Source organism: Heterodontus francisci, chromosome 16, assembly GCF_036365525.1.
Source record: "Heterodontus francisci isolate sHetFra1 chromosome 16, sHetFra1.hap1, whole genome shotgun sequence".
Classification (NCBI taxonomy): Eukaryota; Metazoa; Chordata; class Chondrichthyes; order Heterodontiformes; family Heterodontidae; genus Heterodontus; species Heterodontus francisci.
This window is the reverse complement of record NC_090386.1, coordinates 95,852,814-95,868,691: the sequence shown is the minus strand read 5'-3', so window position 1 is coordinate 95,868,691 and position 15,878 is coordinate 95,852,814. Positions and strand designations below refer to the sequence as shown.

At 42.9% G+C, this 15,878-nt stretch overlaps 1 protein-coding gene across 2 annotated transcripts in view; it reads left to right on the top strand.

The window, feature by feature from the left end:
- The window catches only part of LOC137378387 (14-3-3 protein beta/alpha-1-like), a 46,332-nt gene extending 38,630 nt beyond the window's left edge, over nt 1-7,702 (top strand). For both annotated transcript variants that reach the window (XM_068048666.1, XM_068048667.1), the window contains exons 5-6: nt 934-1,029; nt 5,443-7,702. In XM_068048666.1, coding sequence (XP_067904767.1) covers nt 934-1,029; nt 5,443-5,499 — 153 coding nt within the window. In that variant the 3' untranslated portion in view covers nt 5,500-7,702. The remainder of the gene's footprint in view (nt 1-933; nt 1,030-5,442) is intronic.
- Nucleotides 7,703-15,878: the final 8,176 nt, after the last annotated feature.

Here is a 15,878-nt window from a genome sequence, read left to right as displayed (position 1 = left end):
ATAATTAAGGTGGGAGGGTTGGTTACATATGGCAGGGTATTGCATGGTCAACAGCTTGGGTTACTGGCTACGTTGTGGTATCAGAGCCTCTGGAGGTTATCTGTCCTGATGTTGGTCCAGCTACAGGCTGCACCTTTAAGATTTTGGTCCTCCATGAGCAGCATTGGGTATGTTGGGGTTTGTATCACAAAGGTTGCTGGTGTGGACTTGAGGCGACTGGGTGGATCCGCAAGTCGGGTGCAGGAAGTTGGTCTGTCGGTTTGGGGGTGGGGGGGCAAAGAGAGAAGTACCTCAGAGTCTGGGCCTGAAGGGTAAAGAGGCACAAACAGACTGTCCACCATCACGAACTTTGCTTTTGCATTGGGGAAGGGCAAATCTGCAGCTCACTTCAGCCACGGGGGATACTGCAGATTTTTGAGAGGTAAGCTCATTACAGGGCCAGCACACACACACTCTGGATTCCACATCTAGCACACATGGGATCCCAGCGGTTGTGGGAGGGGCAGGGAGGAGCAGCAGTGGGTTCAGTGATGGGAAGCAGTCCACCAGCTGTGAAAGTATCAGCTGATCCTACTGTAAAGGTGAATGAGGGAGTTTACACGCATGCAGCAGAGAGGGGGTGGTGGAGGAGGAACAGTTGTGGATATCTGTTCAAGGGATCAGTGGAAGTCTTAACGTGAGGAGGTAGGGAGAGGGAAGCTACATATTTTGGGTTGGAACTGGCAGGATGGTCTTTTCTACCATTTTTGCATGGATTCCTGGTGTTTTTACTGGTTTGTCAGGGCAGTGTCAGGCTGAAATTTGCATTCAGTTCAAGAGCTGACGCTCTCAGCAGCTTCACCATAACAGGTGTTGCAGTTGGCTGACTGCAGAGGTGCTGAGCAGCCTGTTGTGCAATGATGAATGAACCTCACCCATGCCTTGTATTTGCAGGCATTCGATGATGCGATTGCCGAACTGGACAAGTTGGCTGACGATTCGTACAAAGACAGCACCTTGATTATGCAGTTACTACGGGACAATTTAACTGTACGTATGACCAAACGAAACAAAACTCCCAAAGATTAAATTGCAGTCCTTTTTTAAAAAAAAATAGAAATGCTCTCGATGCAGATTCTATTCAAACTGTGTTTCTAAAGCTTTCAGATTGGTGAGTGTGAAATAATGACAGTGAGCTGACAATTTTTAAACCAGGCAAGGAAAGGGGGTGAGGGAGAGGAGGAAAAAGAAAAGGGAACGTTTCTGATAGGGTGGCTGGCAGGTGGGATTAAATGACAAAAGAAATGATGGTGCAAAGCAAAAGGGAATGGTAAAGGGACAAGTAAAGAAACAAAAGAGGGGTTTAGAGGTGTAAATGGTAATAGAATCGTTACCAATAGATGCCATCCACAAAAATGGGAACAGTGGTTATGATCTGAAATTGTTGAAGTCAATATTGAGTCCAGAAGCTTATAAAGTGACAGTAGACCCTTGTTTTTATTCTAAACCTCCTTAACTTTTTTCCACTGTTAGGACCAGGTGAGAAAGGTGTCTAGGGGTCTCTTACTATCTTCACCTTGTCTTATTGTAACAGGGTTTAATTTTAAACACTGTGTTTTGAGCTCCCCTTTGTGAATCCTTGTTCGCAACTTTCCAATTATAAGGCAAAGAAATTAGCACAAACAGGCTTTCTTTGGTTTAAAGGAGAAATTGAAATTTATTAAACCTTAAACTTTAATACAGTTCACGCCTACGGATATTCAACGCACCCACGCTATCAAGCACATGCAATATAAACGTGCAGATAGAGACAGAAAAGAGAAGAAAAGATAAATTGAACAGTTTGAGGCAATATCTTGTCACTGTTTCTCGAGCTTGCTGTAGTCCTTGATTGAAGATATGGTCTTGCATTTCATTGGGGCCCAATAGTCATCTTAAAACCTTGTTCACGTAGGAAATTTTTCTTTTAGTTTCATGTGTTTTCACAAGATTCAGTTCTGTGGGAAAGAGATGGAGGCAGGCAGAGAGGAGAGGAGATGTTCTCAGTCCATGAGCACACAGTGTTCTGAGTTCAAAATCTGTTTTTCCAGTTTAAAACTGCCCTAGTTGGCCAGCAGGTGGTCACATAACCGACTGGTTTGACCAGGTCTCTTTCTGTGTTTGGGGGGCAGGGACTGACTCCCTTTGTTTCCACATTGTCTGGTACTATGCAAATATCCTTCCAGTCAGGAACTTGCAATTTTTAAGTTTTAATGTTCATGTGGCGAAATCATGTGTGCCTCAGTCTTGGCAGGCGGGGGGTTTGCTTGACACCTCCACACCCAGGGGAATGAAATGCGACTTGAAGAAAAACGGCGCATTTCATTACAGAGTTTGCGAGAAATATAACATACAGATAGCAAAGCCATGCATTTCTCTCATCCATTTCCATTCATTCACCAATCTTAAGATTATTAAAAATGGTATGTTCTGGGTGCCAGGGCTGCTTTAATTTCCCTTTTTTTTTCCTCAGGAGAGTTAGTAGGGGGACAGGTCTATCCTGAACTCCCTGATTCATGCAAAGACTTTTTGCTTTGGGGGATGGGTAGTTCCCTTTTCCTCTGACTGTGGGGTGGGGAGGAGTCTCTGTTACTCCCCCTTTTGTTCTCTGGGACACTCCTACCTGCAGGTATTTGTGCTGACTTAACTGCATTCTCCTGTGACACTTCAACTAGGTGAGGCATTACCCTCATGGTTTCTCTGCCCCCTAGAGGTCTCTCTTTGTCACTGCTGGTTCCTGTAAATGCTGTTTATTGCAACCCTGGTGGGGTGTTTCTAGAGTCCACATTTACATGGGAGGATGTGGGGTCTAACATTTCACATTTTTCTGGGTTGCTTGACCAGGTAGTAGGGGTTTTCATCTGGGATTGTTCCCGGGCTTCCTTTAACCTGCCCTCGGGGTCACTTTTTCCCCTTCTCTTTCTAGACTTTTGCCAGACATTTGCCTGCCTGTCCCCTTTTGTTCTCGGCAGGAGTCCCTTACAGTTCACCAGCCCTGTGCTGGAGGGTCCTCCTAACACTGGTACAGGACTTAGGGGTGTAGTTTTCACTGTAGGTTGGGGTTTCCCCTCAACCTGGCACAGGTGGCAACTCCTGCAGTACACCACCACATCCTTGTGGAGTTTTGACCAGTCAAACCGCTGTCTTGTGTGGGCTTTGGTCTTTCATATACCACCATGTACAGCCATTGCAGTGTCGTGGGCCCTTCTTAATATTTCACTCCTGTGCCTCTGTGGCACCACTAACTGGTGAACTACTGTACACTCCTTGCCCTCGGGTCTGTGAGGAGAACTCCATTTCCTCATCAATACCTCATTCTTTAAAAAGTAGCAGTCAGGGACTCCCTCTGCTTCACTTCAGACTGGGCAGCCTGTGCTAACTCTCGCAAATATTGGGTCGGCTCACTGAGCCTCAGCTGGGGAAAATCCATTTAATTCATTCCCTGGGCCTCCTAACCTTCCGAAGAAATTCTCAGTCAGGCAGACCTCATGGTCATCTGCCTGCAGTGTCAATGCAGTCTCCTCTGGGGGAGCTGGTTTGATCATGGCCTGATTCACTATGCATTCAGGGAAACTGCAGGAGACTGCCTTGTCTCTGACCTCCCGCGGTCTTTCTTTCGTTACTTGTGGGGGCTACCACCTTCACCCCTGCCAGATCATTACCTAAGAGCAGGTCAACCCCATCTACAGGCAAACTAGAGACAATCCCTACTATCACTGGTCCTGAAACTAGGTCACACTAGGTGCGCCCGGTGTACAGGTACAGGCATGCACTGCCCTCCAATACCGTTCACCACCATTTTGGTGTTCACTGCACTTTCTGGGGGAAAGGTCAGGCCTTTTCCCAGTAAAAGGGATCTGGTGGCCCCTGTGTCCCTGAGAATCACTATGGGCTTGCTTGCCTCACTCGAGGGACATGGGATTGTGTTCCCTTCAAATACAAAACCCTAATATCTTCAAGAATCCGATTAACTTTTCCTGCACTGGCTGTAGTAAGCTTCCTGGGTTGCACTCTTACTGCAGTCAAAGCCACAGCCCGTTCTTTGTTTTCCATTGGGCCCGCATCTTCACTCAGCGAGTGTGCCCTGATTAACCCTAGTTGTTTCCCCTTTAGTTTCCAGCAGTCAGCTTTTAAATGCCCTGCTTTATTACAATGGAAGCACACAGGTCTCCGGGTCTCAGTCTTGCTCAAGGCACCTTCCTTTTTGGCTAGAGGAGCGCCTCCTGTGTCTCCTGCTTTCATTTATCTTCCAGGACTACCTGGGCTCTCATCACCTTCCCACCCTTTGTCCTTTTCGGATTTGTGGGGGTGATCAGGAAAGAGTCTCCCCTGGGGAACTGACAAAAATTGAAGCAAACTCATTGGCCAGAACGGCTGCTTGTGGTGAAATAATGTGTGCCTCAGTCTTGGCAGGTGGGGGGTTGCCTGATACCGCCCACTACGAGCTAGCTTTTGTTCATCAAACCCTGCCAACACCCCCCCCGACCCCCACTCCGCATTTAGATTTTAGTTACTTGACAGTCTACATCTGAACTATACCACCTCACACTGCACTACGTCAGCCTGCATCTGCTGTCATTTGTCCTGCTCATCTAAGGTATGTCAAGTTGCTATTTCCTGCTCTCTTCACAATAGACTCGATGAGTAGGCAGAATGGCTGTAGACAAACGTTAGCTTGTTGTGGGCAGCAGGTAATGCTAAGAATATAAAAGCAAGAAGTGTCTACTGCAGATATACTGAGTGCTGGGTAAACCTTGTTTAGAATCTTCTATTAAATGTTACACAGGTATGGTAGCGCAGTGGTTTTGTTTCTGGACTAGTAATCCAGAGCACTTGAGAGGATATACTGTTGAAGAAACGATGTTTCACCAGACTAGCAGGTGGGATAAAGGGGCAATGCAATGATGCACTTTGTAAAAGTGGTGTTATATTGACTAGATATGGGGTTAAGAGAATGTCTGAGGTGAAGGGAATTGGCAGGAGAGCCCAGAACAAGAACCTAGAAACTTGGAGTTCAAGCAGTGCTGGTTTATAGTAGGCAAATGTCTTTACACAAGAGGATGGTGAGAGTGTGGAATAAGTTCTTCAAAGCCGAGGGATGAAAATTTAGTTGAGATGTTTTAAAAGGAAGGTAGATGCTTACTTGTAAGAGTATAAAAGACAGAGAATTGGAATTAAAAAGAAAGAGCTGCCATGGTTATCCAATGTTTAAATAGACTGAATGGCCGATTCCTGTTCCTATGTTCCAGAGCAGTGATGCCCATTTTGTGTTACCTACGAAATTACGCATCAGTATTCAAACTTGCTGCTATTTTCTTAATTGAAGTGCTACAAACTCACTTTTAATTTTTTTAAAAACTGTTCCTACTAGTGTTTCAATGAGAATTCCTTGATTTTTACTTAAGTTTTTTTCTTTTTTTACAGTTATGGACATCCGACAACCAGGTAGATGAAGGGGAGACTGGCGATGGGCAGCACTAAACCAGCTGTTACACTTCCAACTTTCCCATTTATTCACTTTCACCTGCTCCTGTCTGGCTAAACTGCCCCAACATCCCCTCTTTGCTCCTCTTGCTCCCCTACGGCATTTGTTTTTCAGCAATCGTACCATTGCCTTGACTCCAAGATTACCTGCACTGAGCTTCTTCACACCAGCACGCAGCATTCTGATGCACTGACAAAACACTGGAGGGGAAGACCTTGGCACCAGGTGCAGCTCTCAGGTGCTCTGCTTGTGATTGTTGGCTTCATCTGGCTGGATATCATGGTAGTAAACCAACTGATAGATGGGTCAGAATTTCTTCGGCTGCTAAACTTAGCCCATGGTCATATTGGGAGGGGTGGAGGAAGGTAGGGGGAGAGAAGAGTAATGTGGTAGAATTGCATTCTCTGAGCACTGTTTGGAGAGGGACTTGCTGTTTGTTAATCGACCCTGAAAGGCAGAGAGCTTCCTTAATTGTTCCTGCTTTGTGACTTCCCCCCCCCCCCCCCCCCCCCCCTTAAATAGACCTGGGGTTTGCATTCCTCATTGCTTTTGCCCAAGTTCACTCTCCCAATGGTAAACCCCATCCTCTGCACCCTCCTGCCCTGTTCATACTCATGGAGGCACAGTGTCTCTAGCTGCCTCTGTGTGGATGACTGCTTGGCTTCCCCAGCTATGCGGTGACAGTGCAGGCTCTTCTCCAGTAATCATGGGAATGTATAGGGAAGAAAATGCTGGTGACCTTCTATCGTTACCACAGCCTTAATATTGGGGCCACCTTTTACGTGATCAGAATGCTGGTTTCCCCAGTGTTTGTCCTGTAGGTGTTGGTGCAGTTATGTGAAAACAGGCTCACTTCTCTCTTCTCTCCCTGCCCTCCCCACTTTCTCCTCCCACACAAGCTATTGTGGCGCACTGACCACTTTCTGAGTCCTTGTTGTGTTCATGTTCTGTACCTGATGTGTGGAGATTGACTGTAGTGCTTGATTAGCTGTGCTCTCTCCGTTTGTTCTGTTCTGGGTTCCCTGTGCCCCACTCTTTCTCCCATCCTCAGCACCAATGGGGACTGTAACAACTGCGCCATTGCAGCAACTTATGATATTCTTTCCTGTCTTGCATTCACATGCAGCCAACTTTTCCTGATATTTTTTATATTATACTTGCACAAAGCTCAATCACGTGGTGTAATAACTTCACAGCCTCCCCCCACCACAAATCCTGTTGAATTCTAATTAGTATTGAATAAGTGCTTTTGGTATTCTGATACTAAACTATTATGTTTCTTCAGATTTATCACACAAACCTAGACCTTTCCCTGCAACTTCCTGTTAATGAAACTATGGACCATTTGTGTGGGGGGAGGAATCTGCATGACACAGATTCATTTAGCAGTTGCTTTGCAGCCTGAATACTGCTTTGAAAAGTTTCCTAAAGTTAGACCATGAGCAAAAAAATGTGCACAGACTTTATTGATGCAATCCGAATCAATCTCATCCTCTGTTAGCTTACTTAACATACTGTCTGTGCCCAATTGTGAATTTTGACAGAATCACTAACTTTAATTGACTTAATCTCTCCCAATGGTGTCTGAAGGATGAGCTTGCTCTCAACCAGTAGACTGTACAGTCTATCAGTGTGGTCCAGTAGGTTCTGTGCATGAACTGAGTGGCCTGATAGTTCTCTGCTAACAGGGCTGCTAATGTGCACCGTGGGGAAAAAAGACGACACTATTCTGGAGGGAAAAAGTCCTGAGTGGGAACGTACAAAAATGCTGAGTGTCATAATGGATTTCCTGTTTTTTACAATTGCATTCCACAGATGTATAACTCATCTGTTTGGCCTTTTCGTCTGTTAGTCCACTGGAAAACTCACTCTGCACTGAAAAAATAAATTGAAATCACTTTTAGCTGAACAAACGTGCAGTTGAACTTTAGGTGACCTCTGGTAGTGAGTGTGGAGCAGACTCACATCTGTATATCTTGTAGCTGCTTTCCTGCTTTGTTTGTACTGACCAGTAATCTGCCTCCAGTCGCTTTTGAGACCTTTGTGGCACACACATACATGGTTGTGTAACAGTAGTGCAAAACATATTAAAAAGAATCTTGTTTTTTGATTTGTGTAAGTCTTTTAAATGGACTATGAAAATAAATTCAGAATGTGTACACAACAGTTCAATAAGAAAATAAAAGTTCTTTCAAGTGATTTGTGTCGTGTTGTCTCATTGGGGAACTTAATGTTGCCCACAGCTCCCTCGGGAAACTGTTGTCTCTAATTTCACATGATAAGTCTTAGAGAGGATGCAGAGGATATTTACTAAAATAGTACCAGGGATGAGGGACTTCAATTATGTGGGAAGACTGGAGAAGCTGCTCTTCGAGCACTGCCGGTTAAGGGGAGATGTAATTGGTGAGTTCAAAACTATGAAAGGTTTTAATAGAATAAATAGGGAGAAACTATTTCCACTAACAAGAAGGTCAGTAACTAGAGAACACAGATTTAAGGTGATTGGCAAAAGAAGCAGAGGGGAGATGAGAATTTTTTTTTACACAGCAAATTGTGATCTGGAATGCGCTGCCTGAAAGTGCGGTGGAAGCAGATTCAATAGTAACTTTGAAAAGGGAATTGGATAAATATTTGAAAAATACAAAATTTATAGGGCTACCGGGAAATAGGGGAGTGGGACTAATTGGATAGCTCTTTCAAAGAGCTGGCACAGACACAATGGGCCGAATGGCCACTTCCTGTGCTGTATCATGAATATAGGTGGAATTTGGTCTATCTTTGCTTGTCCAGTTAGAAAAACGGTCTTCTCCCAGTAGCCTGTCTTTTTTGTTGTTTAAATGCTTCCAAAAGTTTTTGCTGGCATAACCCCATTCTAACTGTTACCCTCTATAGAAAATACCCTTATTGGCAAAGTTTTCTCCCATAGGAACAGGAGGAGGCCATTCAGCCCCTCGAGCCTGTTCCACCATTCAATGAGATCTTGATTGATCTGCAATCTAACTCCATATACTCACCTTTGCCCCATATCCTAAATATCTTTAGTTATCAAAAAAAAAAATCTATCAATCTCAGATTTAAAATTTACAATTGATCCAGCATCAATTACCATTTGTGGAAGAGAGTTCCAAACTTCGATCACCCTTTGTGTGTGGAAATGTTTCTAATTTCATTCCTGAAAAGTCTTTGCTCTAATTTTTAGACTCTGCCCCCTAGTCCTAGACTAACTGATCAGCAGAAATAGTTGCTCTCTGTCTACCCTATCTGTTCCCCTTACTACCTTAAACTTTGATGAAAGTTGAAGGGTGATTTCTAAATTCCAGGGAATAATGCTAGCTTGTGTAATCTCTCCGTAATGTAATTCAGGTATCATTCCAGTAAAGCTATGCTGCATTCTTTCCAAGGCCATTATATCCTTCCTAAGTTATGGTGCCCAGAACTGCTGACGTTATTCCTGGTATGGCCTGAACTGGACCTTTCTATAACCGAAACATGACTTCTACACCCCTCCTTCTTGTATTCTATTCCTTTAACCATTAACCTTTTTAATTATTTTCTGTATCTGTTCATGACAGTTTAATGATCTATGTACTTGGACCCCCAAGTCACTTTGGGCCTCCACTATTTCTAGCTTTTCACCATTTAGAAAGTATTCTGTTCAATTTTTAAGCCCTAAGAGGATGGCCTCAATTGCCTACATTGAAATCCATTTGCCAGTTTTGCCCATTCACTTTATCAATTTCTCTTAATTTTATACTTCCATCCCCACTATTTAAAATAACACTATCTTTGTGTCCTCGGCAAATTTGGATTTGTGACTTTTTCTATCCCAATAATGAATAATGTGTGGTCTCCACAGAGATCCTTGCAGAACACCACTAGTTGCACCCTGCCAAATAGCGTACCAGTTCATTATCCCTACTCTCCCCTGCCGCTCAGCAAATTTTCTAACCAGGTCAATAATTTGCCTTCAATTCCATGTGCTTCAACTTTAACTAACAGTCTCTTATGAGGAATGTTATCAAATACTTTCTGTAAGTCCATATAAATAACATCCATAGATTTTCCCTGTCCATTATTTTTGTCACCTCTTCCAAAAACTCAACCAAGTTTGTGAAGCACGAGCTACCTTTGCAAATCCATGCTGGTTCTTTTTCATCAGCTGAAAATTTTCAACTTTCTTACATAGCAGAATGAGAATTTTCCAATCTAAAGGATTGAGATCCCAGATTGAGAGAACTTTGGAAGATTATGGTTACAGCACCTGCAATGTTCCCAACTACTTTTAAAACCCTGGGATGGAAACCATCTGGTCCTGAGGATTTGTCACTACTAATTTCTCCATTCCCGTTATCCTGTTTACATTAATTTTGTTGAGTCCTTTCCCTGATTCAATAATAATTTCCCTTGGATTTCTGGCATGGTGACCTCTTCCTCCACTGTAAATACTGAAGCAAAATAATTATTCAGCATGTCTGCCATTTTTTATTTTCATTGAAAGTGTCACTCTTATAAGTTTTCAAGGGGCCCACATTACTTCTGACCATCTTTTTCTTAATTGTAAACGTTTTTGTGTTGATTTTGATGTTCCTCGCAAGTGTCTTCATAATCCCTTTTTGTAGCTCTTAAAATCTGCTTTTTCACCCTTAGCTGCTCTTTGTATCTTATTCATTTGCCAGGATCTGCTATTTTTTTGCATTTTTTTTTAGTTTAATGGCATTTTTTGGCAATTAGAATTCAAGCCCTTAGCAGTGTAAACTATGAGATGTTAAGTGAGAATCCTTCCCATTTCCCATCTCCCTTCTCTAGTGTTGCCACTCGCCTGTTAATGATTCAATCCGGGTTTTAGTATGGACTGTGCAGAAACCTCTAAAAATGTAAACCAAATACTATTTGTTTTTAAACAGAATTCACTCTGTCCCCTGCACATGCCTCATGATGGTCAAAGTTGCCAACAGATTTTCATCTCTAGAAAAGTAAATACCAGAAACCAACCCAAGATCTCAGCTCTTCTGTCTAGCCCTGATTTAATTGGGAACCAACCCATTTTTCTGCAGTCAATCCAACTTCTCCTGAATACGTTCATTTGGGGAAGGGCGGGACTTAACAAAAATAACATCTTTATTTTTTGCTTGTTTTAATTCTTAATAAAATGTTCATTCTAAGGATGTGAATGTCGCTGAATTTGGAATTTGCCCATCCCTGGTTGCTCTGAGTATCTTCCTAAGGCACTTTAGAGTCAGCCATGTTGCTTTGGGACTGGAATCACATATAGGTCAGACTAGGTTTCCTTGTAGTAAAAACCGAAAGTGCTGGAAAGGCTCAGCAGGTCTGGCAGCAGCATCAGGTCTATGACCTTTCTGTTAACTCTCTCCACAGATGCTGCCTGACCTGCTGAGTATTTCCAGCACTTTCTATTTTTACTTCAGATTGGCAGCATCTGCAGTATTTTGCTTTTGTTGTAGGTTTTCTTCCTAGTTTGGTTTTTACAACATTCTGAATGCTTCATGGTTACCTTTCCTGAAATCAATATTCACTCACCCCTGCATTTTGTTTAAAGTTGGCATGGTGAGATTTGAACACTCTCAATATCTGGAATATTAGTCCAGGCCCAGTGACAGCATCATTTCCCTCAATTAGTAGGAATCATTGATGAGCTCATATTCAGGCATCTAATGGGTGTGAAGTTAGTCATTAAATCTCTCTGAAGTATTCTATTTCTGTCCTATCCATGTATCCAATGAATATCGGAGTATGACACCATCCCTGAATTGATAAATGGACTGATCAAAGTGGAACGAAGACACATAACCAAAGGACCCCAAATTTATGATGAGGTAGCTGATCTCAAATGGGGTAGGTGTGCTAGGGAAGGGGGAAAGCCATGGTACCTACTCCTTATCATTATCTAGTGACTTCTATTAGAAAGGGCATTGTGAAGGTGTTAGGTGAGAATGTTGGCTAGTCTCACCTGCAAGAGCTGGCCACAACTCTACCCTAGGATAAGTCAGTACCTTCAGGAGAGGAGGGAGAGAAACTAGACATCAGCAAACAAGTCACTCCAAATATGAGGGTGAGAAGAAAATAGCAGAAGCTATTCTCGAAGGATTAGCTCCCCTGGTGGTCTAGTGATTCAAACCCTAGTCGGGGAATTGGTGCATGGAGCGCCTCAGTGACATCAACCTCTGCCTTTGCTTACATAAACTAGCCTTGTATTCCCTGGCATATAAAGGGTTAAGTGGTGATTTGATTGAGGTTTTTAGGAATTGAGAGTGGAAAGAAAGTTGCATTTTTATAAGCATCTTTCACAACCTCAGGTTGTCCCAAAGCATATACAGCCAATGAGGTACTTTTGAAGTGTAGTCACTATTGTCATGTAGAAAACACAACAACCAGTTTGCACACAGCAAGATTCCACAAACAGCAATGTGATAATGACTAGATAATCTGTTTTAGTGATGTTGATTGAGGGATAAATATTAGTCAGGACACCAGGAATAACCCCACGGCTCTTCAAGATAATGTTATGGGATCTTTTATATCCATTTGAGAGAGCAGATGGGGCCTCAGCTGACAGTGCAGTACTCCCTCAGAACTGCATTGGAGTATCAGCTTAGATTATTGTGCTCAGATCTCTGGAGTGGAATGAGAACCAATAACTTTCTGACTCAAAGACAATCCATTAAAGCCCATAGCTGACACTAGAAACAGTTTCTCACCGATGGAGTCTAGGACAATGTGACATAACCTTAAAATCCAAGCCAGGCCATTCAGAAGAAGCTAGGAAACCCTTCTTCACACAAGGAGTGGTAGAAGTGTGGAACTCTCTCCCACAAGAAGCAAGTTCTGATGAAAGGCCATCAACCTGAAACATTAACTCTGTTTCTCTCTCCACGGATGCTGCCAGACCTGCTGAGTATTTCAAGCATTTTCTGTTTTTATTTATGAAAGCAGTAGCTGCTGGATTCAGTTAATAATTTTAAATCTGAGAGCGATAGATTTTTGCTCTCTCAAATGGATATAAAAGATCCCATAGCATTATCTTGAAGTGTATAAGAGGATATGCAGCCAAGGCAGGCAGATGCAGTTAATATAGAAATCAGGCATGATCTCATTGAATGGCGGAATAGGCTCGAGGGGCTGAATGGCCTCCTCCTGTTAATCTGTTCCTAAGAGTCGAGGTTAGTGGTCGTTGATCCCTATTGATGAGGCCAATCATTGAGCCATTTAAACATCTTGTATGTTAATTTTTAGGATCTTTGAACAATTACATGGCACCAGACAGTAAGTGAAGGCAAATAACTGGAACAGAAATTCTGTCATGGAGAAAAATAAACAAAAAAACTTTGTGATTTAGTTTAAAAAATAGGTGAGGGGCAACATTGTTTCCTGATTGTGAAGCTCCCTGTGTTGAATTGCCCAACCAGAGTCACCACACAGGCTCATAAATGAAGCATAGTCACATAGATACCATAGCAGGAAACTGGGAGTATTCCTTAACCTGTGTGTGAGAGAGCATAAAATTATATTCAAATATCTTGGTACTTATAAATGTGCACAATAATTCCAAATGCTTCAATTAGGAAGGAACTGATTTGACCTCGTCTCAAATTACAATTATAAAATTAGCTAAAGCTTAATCCCTGTGGACTATCGTATTGCTGATTTAAACAGTTTATTTAACTGTCTCCAGGTTGACTCTCCGCCCCTAGTCTACTTGCTGGGCCTCAACGCCCGGCACTATTTACCGCAGGAAGCAGTCTTCATGGTGGAGATGTAAGGAGTTGGTGGGATTTATGTCGGCCAAATAAAATATAAAAATAAAAAAGGGGGAGAGCCGTCTCTTTAGAGAGAAGCAGCAACGAGACGGCGTTTGATAACCGTGGTTAGTGAAAATTTTATTTCTGCTGAAGTTTTCTTTTGGAATGTTGCAATGAGAAAGTTCTTGGGAAGGATTGACACCAAATCTGGAGTTGGGTTTGTTACAAACCAAGTCTGGGAGAACTTTTGGGAGACAATTCTTGGTGATGTTTGGAGTGGAGATGTTTCTGGGTCCCACTGGTTCTCGTCCTCTTTTCTCAGCATAGACCACATTGGATTAGAGTTGAGTTCCTCTTTCCCCAACTTTAGAGCAGGGAGTTGTACTCAAAACTCCATCAAACTTCTGGGAGGTGGGTTTAAAATTGCTTCTCGTCTTCACCGGCCCGCAGCGGGGTTGCTTCAGAGGATCTGTACAACTTTGGATAGGATTACAAGATGGGGAATTGGATTAGGATGTTTAGCTCATTGTCAGGGTGTTTCATGAGCTCCTTTGTAATTAGGATTCCGCTCAGCGGGAATTACGCTGGAACTCGAGTAGAAGTTAGTTAGTTAGTGAGTGAGTTCAGTCCAGTACCTTTGGGAAGGGGAGGGGAGTGCTTGTTCGGGTGAATGATATCTGCTGCAAGGTGAACATTTTTGCACTCAATATTCACAGTAACACTCGAGTTTAGCTGCACATTAAAGCCATCGCTGCACTATTAAACTCTCATTTTAAAAACTTTGTTTCATCCACCTTTTGCATTTGTTTGGTGATTATGGGTAAGTTTGGGCTCACTCGGTTTGAGCTGACGTTGGAGACCTTCATCCCTGTACCTGGGCCAGATTGAGCAAACCTCCGCAGAGGTGAAAGTATAATGTATTAACTACTGACTAATTCACTCCCTTTTTCTAAGTGTTTTCTTTGAATGGTGGCTGTTTGGAGGGGGGAATGGAAGGGGTTGGAAATGGAGAAAAGAGACAAAAACAAGAAATGCTGGAAATACTCAGCAGGTCTGGCGGCATCGGTGGAGAGAGAAGTAGAGTTAATGTTTCAGGTCAGTGACCCTTCTTCAGAACTGACAAATATTAGAAATGTGAAAAGTTATAAGCAAGTGAGCTGGGGGTGGGGCAAGAGATAACAAAGGAGGTGGTGTAGATAGGACAAGGTCAGAGAGAATAACCGACCAGAAGGTCATGGAGCAAAGGCAAATTGGATGTTAACAGTATGCTAATCTTCCATTAACATGCAGCTTGCCTTTGCTCCATGACCTTCTGATCAGTTATTCTGTGACCTTATCCTATCAACACCTCTTTGCTTCTCTTTTGGCCCTTCCCTGCTTTACTTGCTTAAAACCTATTACATTGCTGGCCTCTGCCAGTTCTGAAGAAGGGTCACTGACCTGAAACATTATCTCTGCTTCTCTCGCCACAGATGCTGCCAGACCTGCTGAGCATTTCCAGCATTTCTTGTTTTTATTTCAGATTTCCAGCATCTGCAATGTTTTGCTTTTATTTTAGGGAGAAAAGAAAGACTGGTTATGGAATGTTAGCCTTGAATTTTGTGATCAGAACCCAGAACCTGGTGATTTCAGAGGCAAAAGTGCTACCTACTGAGCCATTGCTGACACACACACTGATGATTGTTGGGCACAGTAAGTTGAAGCTGTGTTATTCTCAACATGCATGAGTTTGTCCTTTAGTTTTGAATGACAGGTTTTTTTCCTAAGGCAGTTGGAACAGTGTAGATTTAACAGTGCTAACGTCATCACCCCCTTGTGCGTTTTATTGCCATTAACCTGTTCCCACAAAGAAAAAGGGTGAGGCGGCCCCATGGATGTCAAGGAGCCTACAGGATAAGATAAGGCAGAAAAGGAAAGCTTATGTCAGACACCGAGAACTCAATGCTACAAAAAGCCGAGAGAAGTATAGAAAGTGGAGGGGTGAAAACAAAAAGGGAATTAGGAAAGCAAAGAGAGGGCATGAAAATATATTGGCAAGCAAAATCAAAGTGAACCCAAAGAGGTTTATCAATACATTAAGAGTAAGAGGATAACTAAGGAGAGAGTAGGGACCATAAAAGACCAAAAAGGTAAACTGTGTAGGGGTGGAAGATGTTAGTATGGTTCTTAATGAATATTTTGCGCCTGTCTTCACAAAAGAGGGGGACGATGCAGACATTATAGTTAAGGAGGAGGAGTGTGAAGTATTGGATGTGATAAACATAGGGAGACAGGAAGTATTAATGGGATTAGCATCCTTGAAAGTTGATAAATCACCAGGGCCGGATGAAATGTACCCCAGGCTGTTAAAAGAAGCAAGAGAGGAAATAGCAGAAGGTCTGACCATCATTTTCCAGTCCTCACTGGATACAGGTGTGGTGCTGGAGGATTGGAGAACTGCTAATGTCGTATCTCTGTTTAAAAAGGGAGTGAAGGATAGACCGAATAATTACAGACCAGTCAGTCTAACCTCAGTAGTCAGCAAATTATTGGAATCTATTCTGAGAGACAGGATAAACTGTCACTTAGAAGGACACAGGTTAATCAAGGATTGTCAGCATGGATTTGTTAAGGAAAGA